At 46.3% G+C, this 25,774-nt stretch overlaps 2 protein-coding genes across 7 annotated transcripts; one reads left to right on the top strand and one right to left on the bottom strand.

Moving 5' to 3' along the window:
• The first annotated feature begins 6 nt into the window (after positions 1 to 6).
• On the top strand, positions 7 to 18,501 carry Lrrc51 (leucine rich repeat containing 51). Of its 5 annotated transcripts, none has more exons than XM_041676047.1 (6): positions 7 to 83; positions 9,922 to 9,984; positions 10,700 to 10,837; positions 15,689 to 15,894; positions 17,918 to 18,066; positions 18,320 to 18,501. In XM_041676047.1, exons 3-6 carry the CDS (start codon positions 10,756 to 10,758, stop codon positions 18,411 to 18,413), a joined length of 531 nt encoding a protein of 176 aa, XP_041531981.1. In that variant the 5' UTR covers positions 7 to 83; positions 9,922 to 9,984; positions 10,700 to 10,755; the 3' UTR covers positions 18,414 to 18,501. The 5 variants fall into 5 exon arrangements, with proteins under 5 accessions (XP_041531981.1, XP_041531980.1, XP_041531976.1 ...); XM_041676046.1 differs by having other exon boundaries at positions 18,316 to 18,501; XM_041676042.1 differs by having other exon boundaries at positions 18,185 to 18,501.
• Positions 18,502 to 19,638: 1,137 nt separating this feature from the next.
• Lamtor1 (late endosomal/lysosomal adaptor, MAPK and MTOR activator 1) lies at positions 19,639 to 25,527 on the bottom strand. 2 transcript variants are annotated; one of them, XM_041676048.1, is made up of 5 exons: positions 25,371 to 25,527; positions 21,429 to 21,574; positions 21,155 to 21,232; positions 20,711 to 20,837; positions 19,639 to 20,242 (listed from the first exon to the last, which is right to left on the bottom strand). In XM_041676048.1, exons 1-5 carry the CDS (start codon positions 25,410 to 25,412, stop codon positions 20,150 to 20,152), a joined length of 486 nt encoding a protein of 161 aa, XP_041531982.1. In that variant the 5' UTR covers positions 25,413 to 25,527; the 3' UTR covers positions 19,639 to 20,149. The 2 variants fall into 2 exon arrangements, with proteins under 2 accessions (XP_041531982.1, XP_041531983.1); XM_041676049.1 differs by lacking the exon at positions 19,639 to 20,242 and adding an exon at positions 20,382 to 20,423.
• Positions 25,528 to 25,774: the final 247 nt, after the last annotated feature.

The raw sequence follows: 25,774 nt of genomic DNA, 5'->3' as shown, positions 1-25,774 counted from the left end.
GCTATCTGGGGCGTGGTGACGAAGATAGTTACCATGGAGTTGCGCTGAGTAACCAGCAGGCAGTGGGACGCTGAGACCGGAGGGTAAGAAACTGCGGGTGAGTTGGGCGGGAAAACAGGAAACCCTTTCTAGGACACTAGAGATCTCTGAAAGGGAAAGAATTCCACAAAAGGAGTAAGAACATTTGCAATCGGGGACCTGAGATTCTCCCCAAACACTCATCTCTGTTCTCGGTGAACACAACCCTTGAGATAAACTGGGGGACCATGAATATCATACCCATACGTATTTTGGCTCCTCAATACCAGCATGGCGCTTCCCTAGTATTAATGCCTCAAATCCCAGACACAGGGAAATCAGAAACTCCCTCGGGCATGGTGTTGGTTTTCCTCTAGAGAACCAGGATTTGTTTAACATCTGAGTAATTCACGGCCCTTAATTCTGGAAATGTAGAAAATATCACGGGAATAAGCAGGTTTCTCCCATCCACGTGCATATGAGTGTTGTCTGTAAATTAGCCTTTTCCTCCTACATTCCTGCCTGGTGGGCCTCTCAAAGATACAGTTTACATCTTCATTTCTTCTACATTCCTCATGTCAGATTTAGTAACTTCTCACGTTCTTTTACACTCTCTTTTTTCATTAAAACAACTCTATGAGTCAAGGATATTTATCGCCATTCCACAGATTGAAAAACTGAAACCCAGAGATAAGTGACTTGCCCAAGACCACACAACACCAATTTCAAACCTAGAAGTAGGTTTCCACTTCTGTAAGGCCAAACTATCTCTCTGTAGCCTGGCTACATCTACAGCAGCTTTTATTGTCCCAAGGATTATGTTAAACTGCCTGAGGGAAAAAGAACCTGTATGACCATCTTGAGTTATTTACACTTCAACATGAGTGAGTTTCAGATCCAGCCTTGAAATTATTAAGAAAGGAAACTAGAGACTGAAGGCAATGGGAGTTAAATGCGTTTAAATTAAGCAGGAAACAGCTGCCAGGACACCTGAGGTCTGAAGCTGTCACATCTCTGGGTTTGCTCTTCTGTTTCCCCACCTCACCACACCCACACCTTTATTGCCATCTACATCCCCAGCCACATCCGGGAAAGCACTTGTGGCCCCAGCAACTCTTTCAGGATAGATATGAGGCATGTCAAATTCACTGTTTCTCGATGCACTCCAGCCCTCTCTTCCAAACCTGGGATTCATCCAGTAATCCCACAATATTCACAACCCCCCACGTGTTATCCTTACTAACACTTCCATTTATAATATGGTCCACTTAATACCTAAGTGCCTTTTTCTTATTGAGAATTTTATACATGCATACAATGTGTTTTGATAAAATCTACTTTCCTTCATTCCCTCACCTCCAAATCATCCCTTAGGCCCCTAAATGGTTTTTGTTGTTGTTGTTTTATTTATTTTTTTTTGAGACAAACTCATATAATTCCCCCTGCAACTCCCTCCCTAAATACTGGGATTAAAGGTGTACACCACAACATCTAGCTAAATGTCTTTTTTTAATGGGTGTGTTTTGTTTTTTGTTTTTTTGGTTTTTTTTGAATAAGAGTTTCTCTGTGTAGCCTTGGCTATACTGGACCTTCCTTTGTAGACCAGGCTGGCCTCAAACTCACAGAGCTAACAAACGCCTGCCTGTGCCTCCTGAGTGCTGGGATTACAGACAGCACCACCACCGCCCAGCTTAAAAGACTTACTATTTTATGTGTGCTACATAAGTAGTAACTTAGTTATTATTTATGTGACACAACACGTGTACAAGAGCCCTCTGAGCTGGACAGTGGTGGCACACACCTTTGATCTCAGCACCTGGGAGGCAGAGGCAGAGCCCTCTGAGCTGGGCAGTGGTAGCACACACCTTTGATCTCAGCACCTGGGAGGCAGAGGCAGAGCCCTCTGAGCTGGACAGTGGTGGCACACACCTTTGATCTCAGCACCTGGGAGGCAGAGGCAGGTGGATCTCTGTGAGTTTGAGGTCAGTCTGGTCTACAAAACGAGTTCCAGGACAGCCAGGACTGTTGCACAGAGAAGTCAGAGGAGAGCATCCGGTCCCCTGATCTGCAGCTTCCAGTGTGGTGCTGGGAAGCAAACCCAGGCCCTCTCCAGGAACAGCACATGGTCTTCAGAGCTATCTCTCCAGGCCCACTGTTGGTTTTTCTTCTAAAGACTTGGTCTTCCTTTGCCATCCAGGTTGTCCTCAAATGTGTGATCATTGTTCACTCTCCTTAGCCCCAAGTCTATATACATCCTGTGGCTTCCTGCTGTTGTTAGAATAAAGGAGCATCTCAGGTGGCTTCTGCCCACCTCTCTAGCCTGTACGCTGTAACCATAATACTCCTCTTTTCCATTCTAGTTTATATCACTTTAAGGTCTTCCAAATTTCTGAGCACACACTAGAACATGTCACCATGGAAACTTGGCCTTTGCCCACAGCTGTAATGCATGTCTTTTTTTTTTTCTTGTAGAAAGTAGGTTGTGAAAGTCAACCCAGCACCTAATACATACTAAGTACTTTTTGTCTCTCAGCTATATCCTAAGCCCCTGGAATGCTCGTCTTTTCCTCCTGTTCCTCTGTGCTTTTTGCCTGTACTTATCCTTCAGAGGTCTCCCAATCACTTGAGAAATAACCAGGTTAGGTCCCTCAGTTATAATGCCTCCTGTCCTTCTGTGTCATTTATCTGGTTGTAGCAGTCAGGTAGTGAGTAGACGAGGACATCCAACCATGAGAAGAACACGTTGCCTGCCTGCTGGAGTCTGGTCAGACAGACAGAGAGCAGATAATGAGAGCAAGCGCTCTGGGTGCTGCCATGGCAGTAAGTATAGGGGATGGCGAGAGCCAAGCAGGGAGACTCCTCATCCAGATTTGGAGATAAGGAAATTTTCCTCAGAAAAGTTCAAGCTGGAGTTGGCTCCTGAAGCAAGAGTAACAAAGGGAATGTTGAAAGAAATACATTCCAAGCAGATTCTGGAAAGGGAAACTTTCCATCAGAGAGGCTCGTGGGCATGCAGGGACCTTACTGTGAGCTACTGGATTTGGCCGGATTGCAGAATATGGTGAGGATGAGATGGAGTCAGCAGACAGGAGTCAAATATCCCTGGGCTTTCCTTTGGCACTTGGGAATGTATAATCTTACAGAACATATTGGCTGCACAGCCAATTTTTATGGCATCCTTTGATTTCTTCCCTCCACCTGCAGCCCAGACACAGAAACCTGCTTTAAGCTAGGCTGTCAGTCTCCCATCCGCTCTCCTGACCTGATAATGCTCCAAGCCTCCTACAACTTACGTCACAACATGCTGGAGAAAGGGCAAGAACTGGCTAGCAATAAAACAGATTAAAATTCTTAGTAATTCTCCAAACTGGAATTTTTTGTCAACCTGGAATTGGTTAAGTAAAGTTAAAAATACCATGTATAGCCGGGCGGTGGTGGCGCACGCCTTTAATCCCAGCACTCGGGAGGCAGAGGCAGGCGGATCTCTGTGAGTTCGAGGCCAGCCTGGTCTACAAGAGCTAGTTCCAGGACAGGAACCAAAAGCTACGGAGAAACCCTGTCTCGAAAAATCAAAAAAAAAAAAAAAAATACCATGTATAGCCATGCAGTGGTGGTGTACACCTTTAATCCCAGCACTCAGGAGGCAGAGGCAGGCGGATCTCTGTGACCAGGCCAACCTGGTCTACAAGAGCTAGTTCCAGGACAGGCTCCAAAGCTACAGAGAAACCCTGTCTTGAAAACAACAAAAACAAAAATAAAAAAAAATAAATAAAAAGAAAGAGAAAAAAGAAAACAAAAACAGAGCAGCTGACTCCAGAGAGCAGCAAGCACCATCTGGGCTAGAAGGCAGGCCTTCTTTGTGACACAGTTAAGTCATCATTTATTCCTTAATTACTCCATTTATCCATCAAACCAGTACCTAGTCTTTGTCAAGTTCAGTGTAGAGTATTTATCAAAACAGAAGTCTAACTTCTTGTCCCTGTCCTCAAGTTTACAGGGAGAAAATGGAAATTAAATAAATAATAAAGAAATTAGTATGGAGGACTAAAGGTCTAATTCAGTTCCTAGAGTATTTGCCTCGGCTTGTAACACACGGTACAGTACTGACAGTACAGCTTCTTCTCACTATTGAGCATCTGCTGTTAGACCGTACCATAGCTCTGCAGGTAGGGTTTTTCTTCATTTCACAAGTAGGAAAAGATGATGATAAAGTTTTGTCCAAAGTGCAGCTGGGGAATGGGTCAGCTAGTCAAACCATCCAAAATCACAGTGGCTTAAAACAAGCATTTATTCTTTCTTTGATGACTCTGAGTTACCTGGATGGTTCTTATCTTGCCTGAGTTCATACATCTGCCTGCAGTCGTCTGTGGGTTAGGTGACCCTTCCAGTCTTGATATTGGCTGACTGTAGACTTGTCTGTCTGGCCTCAGCTGAGGTCACTGGCTTCTGTCTCACCTCCTCTAGCGCTCCAGCCAGTTCTCATCCATTGGCAGACAGCAGGACAGCAAGTCTTCCTATAAAGTTTCTATAGGCTAGGCTGGAAATGTAGCTCAGTGCTAGACCACTTCTTGCCTAGCATATAAAAGACTCTTGAGTTTGTGCCCAAAACAAAACATTAAATCTTGGGAGGGGGTTGTTGTTGTTGTTTGTTTGTTTGTTTGTTGTTGTTTTTCGAGACAGGATTTCTCTGTAGCTTTGGAGCCTGTTCTGAAACTAAGTCTGTAGACCAGGCTGGCTTCAAACTCACAGAGATACACTGCCTCTGCCTCCTGAGTGCTGGGATTAAAGGTGTGCGCCACCACCACCTGGCTGTTTTCATTTTATCAATATCTCACTGGCTGGTTCAAAAGCTGAGCTCAGCATCAGAGGGGTGGAACTATTAAGTTATCGTGCAAATGAGATAGATATAGGACAGACCATGAGTAGGAATCGATTCTTGCCAGCTTTAATACCTAAATTGATAAAAAATAAACTTAAATGATCTGTTTTCTCTGGAAACAAAAGATTTTTACAAAGCCAGGTATGGTGGCACATGCCTGTACTTGGCACTTAGGAAGCAGAGACAGAGGGGATCAGGAATTCAAGTCATCCTTAGCTATATAGTGGGTTCCAGACCAGCCAGGGCTATATGAGAACCTGCGTGTGTGTGTGTGCACACATAAAAATTATATAATATTAAATATTCATACATGTATATTCATATATTTAAGACAGGGTTTCTCTGTGTAACACCTCTGGGTGTCCTAGAGTTCGCTTTGTAGACCAGGCTGACCTCAAACTCAGGGATTAAAGGCATGTGCCATCACTGCCTGGCGTATATAATTTTTTAAAAACTGTATATAAGAAGGTTGGAGGGATAGGGCTGGAGAGATGGCTCAGCAGTTAAAGCACTGAGCACTGTCTGCTCTTGCACAGGACCCAGGTTCAGTTTTCAGCACCCATGAAGCTCACATCCATCTTAAACTCCAGTTGTAGAGCATCTGGCAATCTCCTGACCTCCACAGGCACCAGACACCAGGTGCATTTATAGTGTGCTTACATACATACAGACAAAACACTCATACACAGAAAATAAATCTAAAACTATATTTTAAATTTTAAAAGGTACTTTAGGGACTGGGGAGATGGTTTGGTTGGTGAAGTGCTTGCCCTGCAAGCCTGAGGACCGAGCTCATCAGACAGTGTGCACACGCAGACCCTCAGCACTGGGGACCAAGCTCATCAGACAGTGTGCACACGCAGACCCTCAGCACTGGGGAGTCAGAGGCAGGCAGACTCCTGGGGCACTCTGGCTACTCAGCTCTGCCTGCCTGGCAAGCTCTAGGCCATTAAGAGATCCTATCTCAAAAGATTGTCCTGGGCCTTCGCTCACATGTGCATGTCTGTATAGGCATGCACACCCATGCTTATAAACATACAAGAAAGAACACTTATAGCCACAGCACCAGCACCGACAAAGAGAGTCGTCATCTTAGAGCTTCACTTCCAGTCTTAACTTCTAGAAAATTCACTGGAAGCTGGTGCTACACAAGATTATCTCTGCTCTAAAGTTATAGCCACCAAAGAACAGTAAAAAAAAAATTCTTTGATATTTTAAAATACATGTTCATGTCGGGTGGTAGTGGCAGCGCACACTTTTAATCCCAGCACAGGAGGCAGAGGCAGGAGGATCTCTGTGAGCTCAATTCCCAGCAGCCACATGATGTCTCACAACCATCTGTTTTGTTTTTTCTGTTTTTTTGTTTGTTTGTTTGTTTTTGAGACAGAGTTTCTCCATAGCTTTTTTGGTTCCTGTCCTGGAACTAGCTCTTGTAGACCAGGCTGGTCTCGAACTCACAGAGATCCGCCTGCCTCTGCCTCACGAGTGCTGGGATTAAAGGCGTGCGCCACCATCGCCCGGCTCACAACCATCTGTTAATGACATCTGGTGCCCTCTTCTGGCCTGCAGGTATACATGCAGGCAGAACACTGTACACATAATAAATAATAAAGAAAATATTAAAAAAAAAAAAGAAAGAAAACCAAAAAAGAAAAAAGAGAGATTGGAAAGATGTCTCAGCAGTCGAAAGCACTGGCTGCTCTTCCAAAGGACCTAGGTTCAATTCTCAGTACCTACACCATGGCTGACAACAGTCTATAACTCCAGTCCCAGGGGATCTGACCTCTGGCCTCCATAAGCACCAGACACATAACTGGTGCACAAACATACATGCAGGCAAAACAGCCATACATGTAATTTTTAATTAAATATATAATTTAAAATGTAGGTACTATACCGTAGGTTGGGCTTCTGCCTAAGCTAAATTCCTGTAGTTTTAGAAGAGATGACTGAGGGCTGCAGACATGGCTCAGTAAGAGCTTGTCAGATATGTGCAATAAATGTACATTCTATTCCTAACACCACAGGAAAAAGGAAAGAATAGTGAGTTGTTGAATGCCTATAGATTTTCCTAAGCCAAAAGAAAACTGCCTAAACTAATCTGGCATGGCTAAGAAAACACCTACCAGTCAGGGCAGTGAGGACCTCCACCATGTTGTCCATGTGTTCCTACAAGCTTGACTTTGCTGCTGCCCAGGGGGGGTCTTCATCTCTGTCATTGTTAGCTCCTGGTCTCCTTTCTCTTCCTCCTCCTCCTCCTCTTCCTCCTCCTCCTTCTCCTCTTCTTCTTTTCTTCTTTTTTTTGAGATACAATTTTGTGTGGGCCAATGATAGCTTCAGACTTGGTCTGTAGCTGAGACTGACTGAACCCCTGATCTTTATGCTTCTGTCTCCCAAGTACTGGGATGACAAGTGTCAGCCACCACATACACTTTGATTTCTGAGAAAGGATTTCACTATGTAGCCCAGGCAGGTCTTGAACTTTAAATCATCCCAAGTGGGAAGGAGACCACTAGTGCCCAACTCAGATCTTCCTTCTTGGTCACTGACTTTTGTCATTTTCTCTCCTCCTTGGTTTTCTCTTCCCAGGATGGTCTGTCTCCAATAATGAAAATAGCAACTCTCAAATCAAGCTCAACATCATCTTCTTTTAGTTATTTTGCTTTTTGAGGCAGGGTCTTTCTATGTAGTCCTGGAGATCGATATGTAGACTAGGCTGGCCTCAAACTCATACAGATCCTCCTACCTTCTGGGATTAAGAGTGGTGGTAAACTGGGCGATGGTGGCACACGCCTTTAATTCCAGCACTCAGGAGGCAGAGGCAGACGGATCTCTGTGAGTTCGAGACCAGCCTGGTCTACAGAGCTAGTTCCAGGACAGGCTCCAAAGCCACAGAGAAACCCTGTCTCGAAAAACCAAAAAAAAAAAAAAAAAGAGTGGTGGTATTTTTTAAAAAGTGCTGGGATTCAAAGACCATGCCACTATGCTGGCCTAGAACCTTTCCTACTGAACATCTGGTAACCCACTCCAGGTCTTCCACACCATTAGCAGGCTTTCATGGCTGTTTGGAGGCCACTAGTCTCAGCCTTCAACTTCAGTTCTGTGTCTCCATCAAGTTACTGCATCCTTCCTGTAGACTTAGTATCTACGATTCAGGTCTTCCTAATGAACAACCTATGTTCATGGGGACAAACATTTGACAGAATTCAGATGCTGTGTATCTCAAAAGGTCAGTTAAGACTCCTACTTTTGTTGTTGAAGAGTCTCATGGAGCCCAGTCTGTCCTCAAATTTACCACATTGCTGGGGATGACATCGACTCCTGATGACCTTGCCTCCACTTCCTAAATGCTGACTTACAGGTGTGTGCCACTTTGCCCAAGAGACTGCTAATTTTTAAAGCAAGATACTCCTTTTTATTTCCTTTTTTTTTTTTTTTTTTTTTTTTTTTTTGGTTTTTCAAGACAGGGGTTTTCTTTGTAACAGCCCTGGCTGTCTTGGAACTGTCTTGTAGACCAGGCTGGCCTCTAACATAGATCTCCTGCCTCTGCCTCCTAAGTACTGAGACTAGAGGTATGCATCACCACACTTGGTTTAGAATTTCATTCCTCCAAAACCGATAAAGTCTGTCCTTGCACATAGTAAATTACACAAAAGGAATTTACTTGCACTGCATTTAAGTCTAAACTGCAATCAGGTCCTTCACGGGGTTTCTTGCTGTTGAGATAGGATTTCATAACATAGGCAGATCCTGACTTCATGATCCTTCTGCCTCAGCCTCCAGTGTTCACCAGCCACCTAGCATTCCCAGCTCTGTCTTTGCATTCTCAACAGTGTCCTTTATTTTGTTGTTGTTGTTTTATTTGTTGTTTGTTTTTGAGACTGTGTTGCTCAAGCTGGCCTCAAAACCACAACCTTTCTGACTTAGAGTCCCAAATGCTATGACTACAGATAGGCCTTCTGGGTTTGGCTTCTAACAAAACTGATTTATTCAGTACTTGTTAATTCCATTGTCTCTGCACAGAATAATTTTTCCTTTGGTTCCTGTGATGAGTACTACATATCCCAAAGTTTTCCTTTGTCTGCCAGGAATGTAATAACTAAATCCTGGGGTCACTGATACATTTTGTCTTTTAACCTAGTTTTTGGTTGTTTTTGTTTTGTTTTTAGAAACAGTATTTCTCTGTGTAGTCCTAGCAGGCCTGAAACTTGCTCTGTAGACCAGGCTGGCTTCGAGCTTTGGGGATCAGTATGCTTCCACCTTTCAAATGCTGTAACTAAAAGCATGTGTCACCACACCTGGCTTTTGTGTTCCATTTTTAATTTTCTGTATCAGCATTGTCAGTTTGGAGACCACTAGTCATAGTGACAACTAAGCACCTGACCCAACAGGTACCTAGTTCATCTTGAGATGGGCTCTGAAACAGCTCAGTAATTCCTAATACTGATTACATGTTAAATATTTTGGATAGTTTACTGAAATTATAGCTCCTAAAATTATCTATTTATTTATATATGTGAACAAGTATATGGAATTCAAAAGACAAATTTTATAGTGTTGATTCTGTGTTCCAGGGATCAAATTCAGGTTGCCAGGCTTGTGTAGCAACCTTCTGAACCTCCTCATAGTCCCAAATAGCTCCTAAAATCTTGAAATTATGTACCTCAAAAGTTAGGCTTGCTCTCTGCTGGCCAGCACTGCTCTGTGAGCATGTGATTGCTCTCATCCTTTTGGAAAGCCAGGAAGTAAGGCAGGGGAGATGACCACAGTGGGTGGAGTGAGAAGTAGGACAGCCTAGAGACTTGTCTTTTGTCTGCTTTTGTTCCTACAAGTCGCACACACAACACAAACAGCCGTGGGAGAGTGTTCTCAGCTTTCTTCACCCTGGGTGAGTAGTAGCCCACAGCTCTTCCTGTTCTCAGGCGGCTCCCTACACATGGGAAAGGATTGGATAAGACACGTCACTCACTACAAATGACTGATAACTGTGTTCACCTCTCTCTGGGCTGTTTCCATTTTAACAGGGAACAATCCCTGAAGCCAGTGGAATGAATCCCTAATGGTGGAGTTTCAGGCTTCAGTGACAGGTGAGTGAAGGTAGCCTCTGGATTTCTGTTTATACGTGTTGTCACATCCAAGATGTGACTGGAAAGAGGGTCCTCAGATGGGAAGGGCTAACAGACAAGCTGCGCAGAGAAGGAAGGCAGCAAGTCTCTAGTTGTGTTAGAAAGTGAAGGACTCAAACACAAACCAGGTTCAGTGCAGGCCTTCAAGGGTTTGTTAAGTAATAGTGCAGCTGATGTCAACAGAGAGTAGGCAGCCAGACAGTCTCCATGGTAACAACTGTGCAGTAGCAAAAGGGATCTCAGGGTAGGATTCTGGAAACTATGACTGCTGTCCACAACTGACTCGGCTTAATTCTGGGCAAGTCCTTCACCCTTTGGGTCTCAGTTTCTTCATCTGGAAAATAGAAATGGGCGCTACAGTCATGTGATAGTGCATACCCATAATCCTAGCACTCAGGAGGCTGGGGCTGGTGGATAGCTTGAGGCTAGCCTGGGCTACATTAGACCCTCTGTCAATAAAACAAAAACCCCATAAGGAACAGGTGCTGTAACTATCAGATGAGTTCTAAGTGTCATGAGGCTGCTCTGAGAACTAAGAAATAAACGATATGTGAAAGGACCAGTGTCTTAAAATGGAAACGCAGCTGGGCAAGCCTAAAGCTTAGAGAGTAAGACACAGTGTGGAGGGCTGTGGGCAGTCCATATCTGGAACAGTCATTCTTCTCTGTCCTTCCAGGCTGAACCCAGACTCCCAGGGCCCATGCTTCCACCTGATGAATGATGGCCTGAACTATGAGCAAACGGGACTGTTTGAACACTTCGGTGCAGGAGCCTCCTCTTGACTACTCCTTCAAAAGCATCCACGTGATCCAAGGTCAGCCCACAGAGCACAGCCGTCAGCACATTACTGTATCCAGATCATGCTAGGAAGAATCCTTAGTCTTCTATTAAAACGCCTAAACAGATTTCCCCCAACTTCTTGATGTCTCTGAAGGGAGAGGGTGAAGTTTTTTTCTTTTTTAAATAGAGATGAGGAGTGAAGGCAAAGACTCTGCCATGTAGGGCAAATGCTCTGTATCTGAGCTTTATCCTCAGCCTTGGGATTAAAAAAAAATATATTTTAATTTTATATGTATGGGTGTTTTGCTTGCACATATATCTGCACCCCTTGTATGCTTGGTGCAGACAGAGGCCATTCAGGGCATCGGACCCCCTGAATCTGGAGTTACAGATGGCTGTGAGCCTCCATGAAGGTGCTAGAAATTCAACGAGGTTCTTTGGAAGAGCATTTCTTTCAGCTCCCTTGAGATTTTTATTTTATGTCTATGAATGGTTTTCCTGATTGTTTATGCACTACATGCACATGCATGCCTGGTGCCCACGGAAGTCAGAAGAGGGTTTCAGATTCCCTAGAACTGGAGTTAGGGATTATTGTGAGCCATCATGTGGATACTGCCAATCAAACGCTGGTCTTCTGCAAGAGCAACACATGCTCTTGTGTGTGTGTGTGTGTGTGTGTGTGTGATTTTCTCGAGACAGGGTTTCTCTAAAGCTTTGGAGCCAGTCCTGGAACTTGCTCTGTAGACCAGGCTGGCATTGAACTCATAGAGATCCACCTGCCTCTGCCTCCTGAGTTTTGGGATTAAAGGTGCACGCCACTGCTGCCCAGCAGGAAACTGCTTTTGAGGGAGGACTAGCCCCTGACAGATCCCAGCCACACACATGCTCTTAACCACTCACCACCCCTAGTTTTTAAAAGTAGCAAATCTGCCGGGCGGTGGTAGCGCACGCCTTTAATCCCAGCACTCGGGAGGCAGAGGCAGGAGGATCTCTGTGAGTTCGAGGCCACCCTGGTCTACAAGAGCTAGTTCCAGGACAGGAACCAAAAGCCACGGAGAAACCCTGTCTCGAAAAGTCAAAAAAAATAAATAAATAAATAAAAGTAGCAAATCTGAAAGGAACCAGTGCTCTCTTGCGGTAGTTGACCTATCTTGAAGAGAAGTCAGGCTACAGTGGGAAACCATGAAGAATACTGAGAAACCACCCAATCAGTCAGGAGCCTTGGTCTTCTGTTTTTATCTTGAAAAGAGGAAACTAGTAGGAAAAATTAGGCCGCTGCCAGGTTCCACCAGGATGGCAGAACCCAGTCTCTTGTCTAGGAACATAGGCCTGTTCTGTCTGTTGATAAAACATGACAGGTCTTTTTAGCAACAAGTTGGCATATTCTCAGTTAAAATTTTTGACAGATTTCTTCCAATCATTCCATACATACCAAGTTTACTCCATCATCACTGACATGCACTGCAGTTCAAGCTCTGCCCACATCCAATCTCATGTTACTCTCAGTGTCTTCCTAAATAAGCAGCTGACCCCTTTCAGAGCACCCTGTGTTCTGCCCCCTCTGCCTTTGGTTACTGACCTCACAGTACACATGTATTATCTGCCTCTGGTTTTCTGTCAGTCAGTCACCCATTATTATTAGCTCTGGAGAATGACTAGACTGGGTTTTAGTTCGGGGCCTACTTCAGTTAGTGTCCAACACACCGGTAACTCATGTCTGTCTCTCCCCAGAACACACTCATCTACATGACCTTTATTGTGCTTTCTATTTCTTCTGACGTAATACATATGTAAAAAGGGGTTTAGTTTTTTTTTTTTTTTTTTGAGACAGGGTTTCTCTGAAGTTTTTGGTGCCTGTCCTGGAACTAGTTCTTGTAGACCAGGCTGGTCTCGAACTCACAGAAATCCGCCTGCCTCTGCCTCCCGAGTGCTGGGATTAAAGGCGTGCGCCCCCACCGCCCGGCCCGGGATTTAGTTTTTGTGAATGAAAGCAGAAATGTATCGTATCAAACTAACTCTTGACTTGTGGGCATGTGGGAAATGTTGCATGGCAACACATTGGAATTTAGGATCAAGGATTCCCTGTAGTTGGTGCCTCCCAATTTTAATTCTGTTAAGGGCTATATTTGTGGTCCAGTATCCAGGCCTACTCTGAACTAGGAGCCTTTGAACACATGCTCAAATAAAGTGCTACCTTAGTATAGCCTGAAGGGACAGGTACCTAAAGCAATTTTAGATGCCCCTGGCCATTTCATGTTAAGGCAACTGGATCTAGGGTCTCCCTCACAGCGTGGGACCAGCCTTTTATGTGACATTTCCCTAAGCTGCATTATCAGAACAGGTGCTAGTTCATGTGGCATTATTACTCATCTAAGTCAAATCCTTTGAAAGTTTTTGGAAGGTAGGAGAGGGAGACATGATTTGGAGTCTCCTCATGGACAGAAGTATTCTGCTCCATTATTCTTCCGGCCTCTACTCCCCCTGCCGCAGGGCTCAGCCTTGGGTCCTGTTAATTCCAAGACTGCTGCAGAGAGCCACCTGGTGGATGCCGTTTGACCTGCAGCTGAGAGGAAGTGGTCAGCTAGGGTGTGGAGAGTGCCGAGTGCATTCTCCCTACAGACTTGCTAAACGGAACTTTACCTAGTAAACTGTAGTCTGGCTCTGGGTCTCCCACTGATGCCAGCTTGGGCAAAGCCCACCCACCCTCATATGAATCTCATTTGAAAAAGACATGGGGGTAGGGGTTCTGTGGGTTTTCTCTGCACCCTCACTTTCCAATGTGGGTATTCAGCTATCTGCTTGCACTTCCTATTTAACTGCACTCCAATTTGGCTTCTATCCTCAAGTAACATGGTTACGAGCTACTTCTGAGAATTATGAATCCCTGGAACTTACTCCTCCATATCCTGTGGTCTCCCCAAACAACTTTAAACCATCCCTCAGGGGCTCGAGAGGTGGCTTAGCAGTTAAGAGTACACACTGGGTTTGTTTTCCAGCACCCACATGGCTCACAGCCATCTGGCATTTTAGTTCTCAGGGATCTGATGGCTTCTTCATGCTGAAACACACACATGCACACATGAAATTTTAACTAAAAACAAAACCCTGTTCTTCAGATTATTCACTAACTTTTATGTCCTTCTCTTCCTCTCTGAGGTACACTGTACTAAGTTTGTGCGGCTGTTCCTCGGCTCTAGCCCTTCATTTTAATGACTACTTGCCCAACTGGCTTCTCTTGCCTTTTCATACAACAGGAACTTCTTAACACATCAAACCTAAACTCATCACCTTTCCAATCCAGTTTTCTCGAGAAATTCTTCATCAGCTAATAGAGCCTGAACAAAAAGTGGGGCACCATCTTCAGATAGCCTTCTACCTTTACTTCAGTCAGCCAGTTCATAATTGCTATGTCTACCTTATCTCATGCTAAAGTAGACAAACTGATCATTGAATTCTATCTACCTTCTAAATCCATCTTCTACATAGAAGCTTCAAAGTCACCTTTCAAGTGAAAAGCTGAATTATCTCTGGTGGGTGTTTTTTCTTTTTATGTACACAGCATTTTCCCTGCACTTGTCTGTAAGGGTGTTGGATCCCTGGAACTAGCGTTATAGATAGTTGTGGGTGCTAAGAATTGAACCCAGGTTCTCTGGAAGAGTACCCAGTGCTCTTAACCTTTGAGCCATTTCTCCAGCCTTCTAATTTTTTGGTTTTTTTTTTTTTTTTTCCAGACAGGGTTTCTGTGTGTAGTCCTGGAACTCACTTTGTAGACCAGGCTGACCTTGATCTACCTCCCAAATGCTGGGATTAAAGGTGTGCAACACCACCGCCTAGCTGAATTATCTGTTTTAAATACTCCTATGACTTCTTATTCCCTACAGGACAAAGCCTGGCATTTAGGACTAAGGACTGGCTCCTCCCCGCTCTTGTGTCTTTGCTCAGTTGTTCTCATCTTCCCCTGTACATGGTGACATGTGGCTCCACCCCGCTCTTGTGTCTTTGCACATGTGGTTCTCATCCTTTCTCCCCTTTTCTGCCTGGTCAACGTCTCCTAATCTACAAAGTTCAGCTCCGATTTCACCTTCCCTGTTTGTGCTCAGTACACCAAGACCCTTTCCTTGCTGCAGTGACTGTGGGCTATCACATAAAACTCACTGCCAGTTTGTTTCCGTCCTGCCCACAGAAATTCCTGAGGCACATAAGCTTCATCCCTGCCCTATGGCTCATCCAAAGCCTGGCAATTATCTCATTGTTCACTACTGTGTATCTACTATCTGATAAAGCTTGTAATTAATGGAGGAACGGACACTGGATAGCTCCACTGAAGTAAATTCTGTAAGCTACACTAGAAAAGGATTCTGAATTTTGTGATCTCATCTTGGCTTACCCCAACAACTCTGGTTCTTCCTTTCCTTCTCTGTAATATGGGAAAAAGCCTGTGTTCCACTAATAGGGGTGGTACACACAGAATCCAATAATGCAATAGACATGAGAAGGCCATCTGACTTAAAATTCTTTAGCCCTTACTTACTCTAAGCTTACTCTGATCTTTGGAGCTTGAAACGGGTGGGGCGGAACCTCAAAGTAGCATTTGTATGTTCATCTTTCCAGTTCTTCCTTCTCTCTCCCTAAAGGCAGAAAGGCAATGATAATGAACCCAAGCCTTGAGCTAGAGTGATGGCGTGGAGGTTAAGAGCACCTATTGTTCCTACAGAGGCACCAAGTTCAATTCTTAATACCCACACAGTGGTTCACAACCACCCCAATTCCAGTTGTAAGGGATCTTGCTTGCTCTTCTGACTTCTGCAGCCACCAGGCATGTGTACATACATACAGGCAAAACACTCATACAAGTAAATAAACTCGTCTCATTTTGTCATTATAGATCTGGTAAGCGAGGAGCCAAGGACAGGTCTACGACCAGTGAAGCACTCAAAGTCAGGAAAATCACTGACCCAGTCCCTGTGGCTCAACAACAATGTCCTCAATGATCTAAAAGACTTCAGCCAGGTGGTTTCACAGCTTCTGCAGCATCCAGAGAACCTGGCCTGGATTGACCTCTCCTTCAATGACCTGACTTCCATTGACCCTGTGAGTTCCTAGCCTCGGGCATCTAGTCAAAGGGTAGCTTGAAGCCACTGCTCCAGCCACAGCCTTTTTACTCCCTTGTCAAGGAAGTAGAGGCAGGGTGGTGCAGTTCAAACAATGGAGTTGTAGAGATACATCACGCAGGCACAAATCTTTAGTTTCCCCCTTTACGTGATTGTAAATAACTTGTTTCTTGAGATGGCCTCAAAAGTATCCCTAGTTGGCCTGGAATTCACTATGTAGACCAGGTTGGTCTTTACTTAGAGATCCACCTGCGTTTGCTTCCCCGGAGGCTCACAAGCTACATAGTTTTATGGGGGGGGGGGGTTGCAGGGGGGTGAGACAAGGTTTCTCTGTGTTGCCCTGGCTGTCCTGGAATTCGCTCTGTAGACCAGGCTGGCCTCCAACTCACTGAGATCCACCTGCTTCTGCCTCCCAATGGCTGGGATTAAAGGTGTGCGCCACCATCGCCCAGCAAGCTACATAGTTTATTAAAACTTCAGCCTTCCTATAAATGGGGATTCAATGCCATAATCATAATGGTTTTGTAAGGATCAAATGAAAATGTTTGAGAACCAACTTGCCTGTCAGTGACTGGAGTAAAACTATAGCACTTCCTGTGTTTTGTGCTGAGCTCCATAGAGGAAGAGGTAGTAGAAAAGTACATCAGTTGCTTTCTGTGAAGTTGAAGTTTTAAAAACATAGTTTGGTCAAGAATGTTGGTGCTTGCTTGTAATTCTAGCACTTGGAAGTTAGAGGTAGGAAGATGAGTTCAATGTCATCCTCAGCTATAATGTAATTCTAGCACTGGGAAGTTAGAGGTAGGAAGGTGAGTTCAATGTCATCCTCAGCTATAATGTAATTCTAGCACTGGGAAGTTAGAGGTAGGAAGGTGAGTTCAATGTCATCCTCAGCTATAATGTAATTCTAGCACTGGGAAGTTAGAGGTAGGAAGGTGAGTTCAATGTCACCCTCAGCTATAATGAGCTTTATAGGCCATGAGAAAGGAGAAGGAAGACAAAAAAAAAAAAAGGAAGCAAACTAGGGAGAAAAAAATTTAGAAAAAGGAAAGATTTGGGCCCCTTCTTGCCCAAGACTCCTATTGGAGGGGAAAGTTTAGAGCATGACTTGGAGACTGTTCCCTGAAATATACAACGATATGAACTCGACTAAGAGCTGATACCCCTGCAGGCAGACTCATGGATCATCAGAGTTGGAAAGGCCTTAGCAATAAGTTAAGTCTTAAGGAGAACTGCCACCTGACCACTCAAATGGATAACCAGATGCACGCCAGCTATATTTTAGGTTTTGTCCCTAAAAGGGACTTAAAAGGTTAATTTACTCATGTTAAGAGCATTTGTTGTTCTTGCAAGAGGACCCAGGTTCGATTCCTAGCACATAAATGGTGTTTCACAACCATCCATATAACAGGTTCCTGGGGACCTGATGTCCTCTTCTGACCTTTACTAGGCTCTTATGTGGGGTACAAACGTACACACAAGCCAAACTCATACAAATAAAGTAAGGGCTAGAAAGACAGCTCAGCAGTTAAGAGTCCTTGCTGCCCTTCCAAGGACCTAGGTTCAATACCCATCACCCACATGGTGGCTCACAACTGTCTGTAAATCCAGTTCCAGGAAACCCAATGGCACTAGGCAGGCAGGCATGTGGTGTACATACATACACATAGGCAAAATACCCATACACATAAAAGAATTTTTTTTTTTTTTTGGTTTTTCGAGACAGGGTTTCTCGGTGGCTTTGGAGCCTGTCCTGGAACTAGCTCTGTAGACCAGGCTGGTCTCGAACTCACAGAGATCCGCCTGTCTCTGCCTCCCGAGTGCTGGGATTAAAGGCGTGCGCCACCATCGCCCAGCCAAGAATAATTTTTTTAAAGTAACAAAAGCATAGTAGAGTCATCTAGAATGGCTGTGCAAGGTGCTGAGGGGCCAAGTTGTTCTCCACCAGACAGTCTGAGCAGAGATGGAGTCTTTGTCCAGCTGACGTTTGATTTCTGTCTTAACAGGTCCTAACAACATTCTTCAACCTAAGTGTCCTCTACCTTCACGGCAACAGCATCATTCGCCTAGGGGAGGTGAATAAGCTATCTGTCCTCCCTCGTCTCCGAAGCCTGACTCTCCATGGGAACCCCATAGAGGAAGAAAAGGGGTACAGGTAAGTATCTGAAGCTGGGGTCCAGATGAGACCCCCTAAGCAACAAGGGGAGGGAAGACAAGAAATTGAAGACCACTCTTCTCCACATGTAGACTTTGACATTCTCCCCTTGCTCTAGAATGAACCTAGTCTTCCCAACTCACAGCCAAGCTCCCCTCCATTCCTTGCTGTCAGAAGAGATAGCAGCAACTGGTAGAGGGGGGGAGTCCTACTGTGGGGGCCTGCCCCCAGCCCAAGTCTTCCCCACAGGCAGTATGTGCTGTGCAACCTGCCCCGCATCACCACATTCGACTTCAGTGGAGTCACTAAGGCAGACCGCACCACAGCTGAGGTCTGGAAACGCATGAACATCAAGCCCAAGAAGATCCGGATCAAGCAGGATGTACTCTGAGATTTGAAGGACCCCAGCACGCCTAATGCCCTGAGGATGATCAGCTTGGTTTGACAATAAATAATTTGAGCTGTTCAGCAGATTAAAGTCCCCTGTACCTTGTAAGGATGCCTGCCTTCCATGCCCAGCAACTACCAGTAAAACTTAATAGTGGATGCAAAGGCTACTGGCCTGGCCTGAGCCCAAGAGCCTGCTTGTCACCGTGCAGGAAACTCTCTTGTCCTCACTGGGTCCCCTTTGGACTCTTTAGCCTTCAGGGATCACGGGAATGGAATAGTTTAGCAATTTCCAAAAATCCTTGAATTTGTAGAAATCTTCTTGCCTCTGCTTCTTGAGTGCTGGTATTATAGGAATAAGCAAACAAGCCTCACCCAAAATCTTCAAAAAGGGCCAAGGTATGCGGAGCTGCCTTAAATCTCCAGAGTAGAGCCAGAAAATTGCTGTGATCTGTTTCTTTCTCTTTTTGTTTTTTGTGGGTTGTTTGATTTTTCGAGACAGGGTTTCCCTGTGTAACAGTCCTAACTCTCCTGTAACTAGCTCTTGTAGACCAGGCTGGCCTCAAACTCACAGAGATTCACCTGCCTCTGCCTCCTGAGTGCTGGAATTAAAGGCGTGCACCACCATCGCCCAGCCTGTGATCTATTTCTATTAGAGCAGAGTAGTTTTATACTTTCAGGTTGTGATTCTGGTTAAGATTTCATTTCCTAGATGGCCAGTGGTAACACCCACCTTTATTCCCAGCACTGGAGGCAAAGGCGGTCAGATCTCTGTGAGTTCAAGGCCAGCCTGATCAACATAGTGAGTTCTAAGATAGCCTACACTACATAGTCAACAACAACAACAAAATTTCATTTCCTGAAAAGAATAACCAGTGGAATATGACCTCCTCTCACCCCTAGGGGCTATGTGTAAGCCTGCTGAGCTGGTGAGGACTCCAACAATCACAGCTGCCTCTGGTTCAAGTGTGTACAGCTCTGACAATGTTAGCATCAATAGATAAGGGAAAATAGGGAAAACCTACCCGAGGTTACCCCACACTCCATCAGCTAAGACTTGGCAACCCTGAACTTTTGCCTTCTGGATTCCTCTTTAATGCTCTGCATCTCACTGCTCACAAACTCTGAATAGCCAAAAATACACAGTGGAGTAGTGGGCAGGACAGAGCAGGCTGAGCCAGCAACACAAATGAATGGACTTCCTTTATCGAGGGGTGACAAACAAACACGTAAAAACCCAGGATGCTAGATATACAAACTCAATTCGGATTCAAGCTCATCTAGACCCTGGTCATAATCCCTAGTGAAGTGCCTATGAGCACCAAGTCAGGGAATGGGACAGGAGTGAATTGGAGGCCAAGAGAAAGGGTGGAAAGGGGATTCCCCTAGGTCTCCCGTTGTTCACCCTTACAGTGGTATCTCCATCTTCCCAATGACCGTGAAGATCTGCCAGGCCCTGTCCTCTTGACTCTAACCTTACCCCAGCCAGGACTTGAAGGCCAGTGGCCACCGGTTCTCCCTCCCTTGCTCAGTCCTCACTTGCTCAGGCTTCTAGCCTTATTCTCTTCCTCCACATTCTTCTCCGTGATTAGTAGCAGGTTAAGTACTGTAGAATGCCACAGTGAGGCTGGGGCCAGAAGAGGTGGGGTGGAGACGGGATGAAGAGGAGGAAAGAGCTGTCCCAGGACCCCTTTCTTCACGGGATCCCAAACTGTACAACCAGCTCTTCTTTCGCGTCCACACGGATCTGAGAAAGTGCACTGTAGGCATAAGCAGCTATCCTGGAGACCTGAGGCAGAGGAGCCAGGGAGGAAAAGAACAGACATGAGAGGGAGAACTGGGAAAGTGGAAGATGAAATAGCAATAAAAGGATTGATGAAGGACTGAAAGCCAGGAAGAGCTGGGTGTGATGGTGCTTGCCTGTAATCCCATAACTCAGGGGACTAAATCGGGAGCTGTAACAGTGAGTCCTTCTCTCAAAAAAAAAAAACAAGGGTTAGGTTGTAGTTTACTGGTAGAACACTTGCCTAGCATGCACAAAGTCCTGGGTTTTATCTTTGGTAGGAGTAAGAGAGAGGAGGGAGGGCGGGAGAGAGGAAGCAGATGCTGGAAGACTAAAGGGTGTGGGGAAGAACTAAGAAGGCTATAACAACTAAGAGAACAAGGTGGGAATAAGCTGGGCTCACCATAGGCCAGGCTCCCTCCCTTCTGTGAAGCAGTGTGGGAAGGGGATAGGGGACGGGCCAGGAGTGCTCACCTGCTGCAAGTCAGAGAAAGGGATGGGCTCGCTGGCCAGCACTTGGTGAGGCTGGCTGGTGAGAGACGGCAGCGGTGGCAGCTTCTTCCAATGGGTCAGACTGCTGCTAAGCACAGCCAAGCGGGTACTGGCCAAGAGGGGAGGGGTCATGGAAGGACAATTAGGCCAAAGCTTGCTCTGCCCTACCCTGCCCAGCAAGCCTCACTCACCATGGCCAGGGGACCATGGTGACAGGGTACAGCTCATCACAAACTCACTTGGCTGTACTCCTTTGGCCTGATCACCCTTGATCAAATATATTGGGCAAACAGGGCTGACTTGAACGCCTGAGGCGCCTAAGTGATCTGTAGTCAGTCTTCTGGGCTGCACCCAAATGAAGAGCCTGGACGGGGACCAGACTCCAAAGCTAGAAAGGAATGACTAGGAGGCTGGCACTGTGCTCACCTGTATTGCCTTGCCCGGTCCATGTATTCATGCTGCTCCATGCCCTGAGAGTCTGCAGCAGACACATCAATGATGTTGCTTTGAAGAGAAGAGACAGAGAAGACATGACAGCTGCTTCAGAGAGGCACAGACAAGTATCAGTGCTAGTTCAAGTCCAATGATATCTGACACTAATACTCCCAGCTGCCCACTGTACCAGGGCAGAACCCAGAGGCATTTCTCCCTAGTGACCTTGTCCTATTCCCCTGCCCCTGCCTGGTCCTGTGAAACTCACCTGGCTGTCTTGGCAAGGATAGAAGAAAGCAGGGCCTGTTCATCTGTGCGAGCTGAAGGTAGGCTGTTGTAGTTGGGCTCAGCTCCATTGAGGGCTTTGGTGGGGGTGCTACTGGGGTCCAGCAACAGCTTCCGCTCCTCCCGATCCTAGAAGGGGCCAGTAGAAAAAAGTCAGCCCCAGGACCTTACTGACCTTTAAATACTATTTTTATAAAGGTAACTCAAAGTGTCCAGATGTATCCAAAGTCAGAAAATATTCAGTCTCTGACTGGCCCAAAGCTGGTGGCGGTCTAGGATGAACCTAGAGAACCTGAAACATTCAGGAAGGAACAAAGCAGGCATTTGCCGGCAGTCCTGCAGCCTGAGTGTGAACTGCTCAACACCTACTGGAGGCTACTGGAAACTAGAAGCCTGAGCAAGTGGGAAAGTACCAAAATAGGGGTGTAAAGGAGAAATGGATACAAGTCAGAACCCAAGAACAGCCTTCCTGGTTCACTGGAAGAAGTACTTCCCAGGAAGGATGCTGTCCCCCAACACGGTGAGGCCCTGTTGAGGCCAGACAAGGCCCTGGACCCCAAGACAAAGCAGGCCCACTGTAACTTGCCTTATATTACCTTAAGGCAGAAACTCCTAGCCCACAACTGAGACACAACCATTATCCTCTCTTCGTTCTCTCCAGGATCTTTGTAAGGCCATCACAAGAAACAACACACACATGCACACAACACAGTCTTTCCATGTTCCCTAGGCTGCCCTGGTACTATATAACCAAGTTGGCCTGGAACTTGCCAGTGTCCAGATTCTACCTTCCCCAGTGCTGAGATTACAGGTATGTTTTGAGTGTTCACCCTCCTGTAGCCTGGTACCTGGCATGTGCTGACCTCAGAGGAACAGTGGATCTGCTCCTCCCTGCCAAACTGCACTCTTTCCCCAACATCCTCCTCAGTCTTTCGCAGCCCTGCTACTATTAGCCTATATAGACAACCATAACCACCAGAATGGATCTAGAATTAAACCAGGTCTATATTCTACAACTATTTCCTTGTCCTGGTTCAGATCCCTGTTCTAATCTACTGCTTTCTAGGCTCAACACTGCCTTGAGTCCATCAGCCCCAGATCCCGCTGGTGTTGTGTCAGGTGCAGTCTGGATAAGCAGACCTGCTTATGTCTATGTAGGTCACTTCTGGAGGAATAGAGTGTAAAGGAGGGAATGCCAGCCAATGCTGACCCATTAATTTTTGTAGCCAACTGCCAGTCTCAGCACTCTCCTCCCAGCCTGTCTCAGTTCCTCCCAGCTTCCCTGCTGCAGGAGCTGATCCCTTGCCCACAACTCACCCTACAGAGAGCTACTTCCTCCTGTCTTGCCTGCCCCACCCCACACAGGCTCAGCCTTTCCACCTTGCTCTTCCCCCTCAGGTCATCTGACCCAGTTCACCCTGGCAAAAGGAAGCATCTATGGCCTTCTGCCCCATTTACCTCTAGGTTCCCAGACAACCTTTCTCTTCAGTATTAACAGGCTAGAAAGATAAAATGCCAAAGATGAAAGGATCTCTAAGGAAAGCTAGCTGCTAGCTCCTAACGAGACCCACAATGCTTCCTGTGTCCGTTTTCCATCCCCAGTCCTGACATCTTCGTCCCATTCCCCCATCAGGGGTTCAAGAACAAGGTTATCTTTCTAACTTCCTGAAGAGGCCCAGCAACCCCAAAGAGCAGACAAACTGGGCCAAGAGTAGTGGTGGACACCTTTAATCCCAGCACTCATGGAAGGCAAAAAAGATCTGTGAGTTAAAACCAAACTGGTCTATATAGCAAGTTCCAAGCCAGTTAAGGCTAGAGTCACCCCCACTCCCGCCCCCCAAAAAGTTGACATCACCTGACGCCCAAAGAATGAGTGGTACATGGAGTAAGTTTGCCTCCCAAGCCAGTACAGCCTGAGTTGAGATTTCACCATCTACTTTAGCCCACAGTGTCTGCCTGCAACTTCTTCAGTGCAGAGAGCCCACGTCTTGTGCTTGAACACACCTTGACTACATTACTTCATTTTTATTTCATTTTATTTGTTTTGTTTTGTTTTTTTGAGACACAGTTTCTCTGTAGCTTTGGAGACTAGCTCTTGTAGACTAGGCTGGCCTCAAACTCACTGAGATCTGCCTGCCTCTACCTCCTGAGTGCTGGGATCAAAGGTGTGCGCCACCACCGCCCGGTTTTGGCTAGAGTACCTCTAATGTTAACTAAACCTTAGACCCTCTGAGCTTTTTCCTCAGCTTTAAACAGATATTAACTCATATGACAGGTAATGTAAAAGCCCTCTGAAGACCTTAATATTTGTACATTTCTCTTTTGCTTTGAGACAGGCTCGCTATGTACCTCAAAACTGGCCCCAAACTATGTAGCCAGACAGGCCCCAAACATGAAGCAGTTCTCCACTTCAGTCACCAAAGTGTTGGATTTTAAGCGTAAGCCAAGAGGGATGGCTTTCTTATAATAAAGGGGCAGGCAGTTGGGGACAGGAGGGCTGGGGAAATGACCCTATTGGTACATGTCTAGCAAGCATAAAGCACTGGGTTTGATCTCCACTACTGAATAAACTGGACATCCATGGCACAGGCCTATGATCCCAGGACTCAGGCACAAGCGGGAGAATCACAAGTTCAAGGCCATCATCAACAACACAGCAGGTTTGCCAGTCTGGACTACATGAGACCTTGTCTCAGCCAGAAATGAGACTCAATCAGGGGAAGGTGGAATTTTAGGAAGTTGGTGTCCTTTTCCCACCAGGCCACAGCTGTCATCAGGCAGGAATACTGCCCTCTCCTTTCTCGATGTTTTGGGATGGGTTCCTGTTTATGCTCTTCTTTCCTTTAGTAGGCCTGGATGAAGTAAAAGATTCTTGCTACACAGCTTGTCAAATTCAGGTCAAATAACATGTTCGAGGATCCGGAACCAATCACCCTGCCAAACAAATCACGTTTTCTTGAACTGCAGTTTCAAGAACTACAGTTCGCTGGTGAAAAAACAACCTCTCAAGTACAGTGATGTCACTTATTCTGACTGTACCCTCCACGAGCCCGGGGAAACTGTTCTCTGTGGCTCGGTGCCTACTCTGTGTAGGAAGCTGAACCCAGGCTTTAGGCAACTCTAAAAGGTGTGGCCAGTGGCCTAACCCGGTGGGGCAGGGATTGCGGTGTGCAGAGGAATGAGGTGCACCACGGGGAGACGGAAAACTTCAAATACAAAACCCTGTCAGTCTCTCCAGGCTAATGTTCCCTCCAGGGAGTCACTCTGCAGTCATTTCTGAGTGGCAGTCTCTAGAGGAACCTTCAGGCACAGACTGGGAACAGGAAGCCAAACACAAAAACAAAATTAACTCCCTATCCCCTCTTTCCTCCATATCGGTCAAAGCTAAACTCTACTGCTTCCCTGACATCCCGACGTCTCCACTCTACTAAATTCTTCACTGGCCAACTCAAATGCCACCAACTTCCAGAGGCCTTCCGACACCAGGCCAGCGATGACATTACATCTCTAACATCCACCAATTTCTTATTTATCTCAGGAGACTAAGTGCCTCAAATTACCTATCTCTAAGAACGGGTTCGTAAAGTCCACTTATACAAGCAGCAGTGAAGGGATAGGAATCCGGGAAAGCGAATGCGTCCCAGGCACCCAGCCTGAGGCTTCAAGCTGTTAAAGTTCTGAGGGTATCAGAAAGTGGAAGGGGAGGAGCCGAGTCAGGCGGCGGCCAGTGCCACCCTAGGCTGGAGTAAGACCAGGATCCCTAAGAGGGTAGGAGCCCTGCTCGGCGTCCTCTCTGTAATCTGTCCCCTCCAGGCCTCCGTACTCCGTGAGCCTACAATCCGGCTCCCTGCCGCTGCGGGCTTCTTTCTGGGCCCCAATCCCGCGGTCGTAGCCCACAGTCCCAAACCCGCCAGCCGCGCCGCACCTGGTCCGAGTCCTCGTTTTCGCTGCTATAGCAGCACCCCATGGCGGGGTAGGGCCGGGCGCTCAGGCGGCGCCGAGGAGGGACGGCGTCCGTCAGGAGCCTTTCCGGTCACATGACCCGCAGCTGCCGCCAGCTCCCCTCCCCCCGCCCAGCCTGTCCCCAAACCTCTAGGACACCACTGCCAAATCGCGACTTCCGGTCCCGCCCCTCCGCGTGACCATAGCCGACCATTGGAAAAGCGCGTCGTACGTGCAGGACTCGCGGCACGTGACCTGAGGGGCGGGTCACATGATTTTGTTTTCCCAGTCTCTGGCTCTGAAGCCTTCGGTCGCCTGGCCAGAGCGTGAGTTGGAGATCACGTGGTGTCAAGGCCACCTTCGTGGGTACGAACTCTATTAGATAAA

Source organism: Microtus oregoni, unplaced genomic scaffold (assembly GCF_018167655.1).
Source record: "Microtus oregoni isolate MIOR12 unplaced genomic scaffold, Mior012 000027F_ref0000203, whole genome shotgun sequence".
NCBI lineage: Eukaryota > Metazoa > Chordata > Mammalia > Rodentia > Cricetidae > Microtus > Microtus oregoni.
Note: the sequence above shows the minus strand (reverse complement) of the source record. Positions and strands in the feature narration are given on the sequence as shown.

Bases quoted from the DNA above. Each gene is read 5' to 3' on its own strand.
- Lrrc51 (XM_041676042.1), top strand. From the start codon at position 10,756: ATGAGCAAACGGGACTGTTTGAACACTTCGGTGCAGGAGCCTCCTCTT. The intron at 10,838-15,688 runs GTCAGCCCACAG...TTGTCATTATAG, and splicing joins AAGCATCCACGTGATCCAAG to ATCTGGTAAGCGAGGAGCCA. The intron at 18,067-18,184 runs GTAAGTATCTGA...CCCTTGCTCTAG, and splicing joins GAGGAAGAAAAGGGGTACAG to AATGAACCTAGTCTTCCCAA.
- Lamtor1 (XM_041676048.1), bottom strand. From the start codon at position 25,412: ATGGGGTGCTGCTATAGCAGCGAAAACGAGGACTCGGACCAG. The intron at 21,575-25,370 runs GTGCGGCGCGGC...GGCCCCTTCTAG, and splicing joins AAAACGAGGACTCGGACCAG to GATCGGGAGGAGCGGAAGCT. The intron at 21,233-21,428 runs GTGAGTTTCACA...TTCTCTTCAAAG, and splicing joins ATCCTTGCCAAGACAGCCAG to CAACATCATTGATGTGTCTG.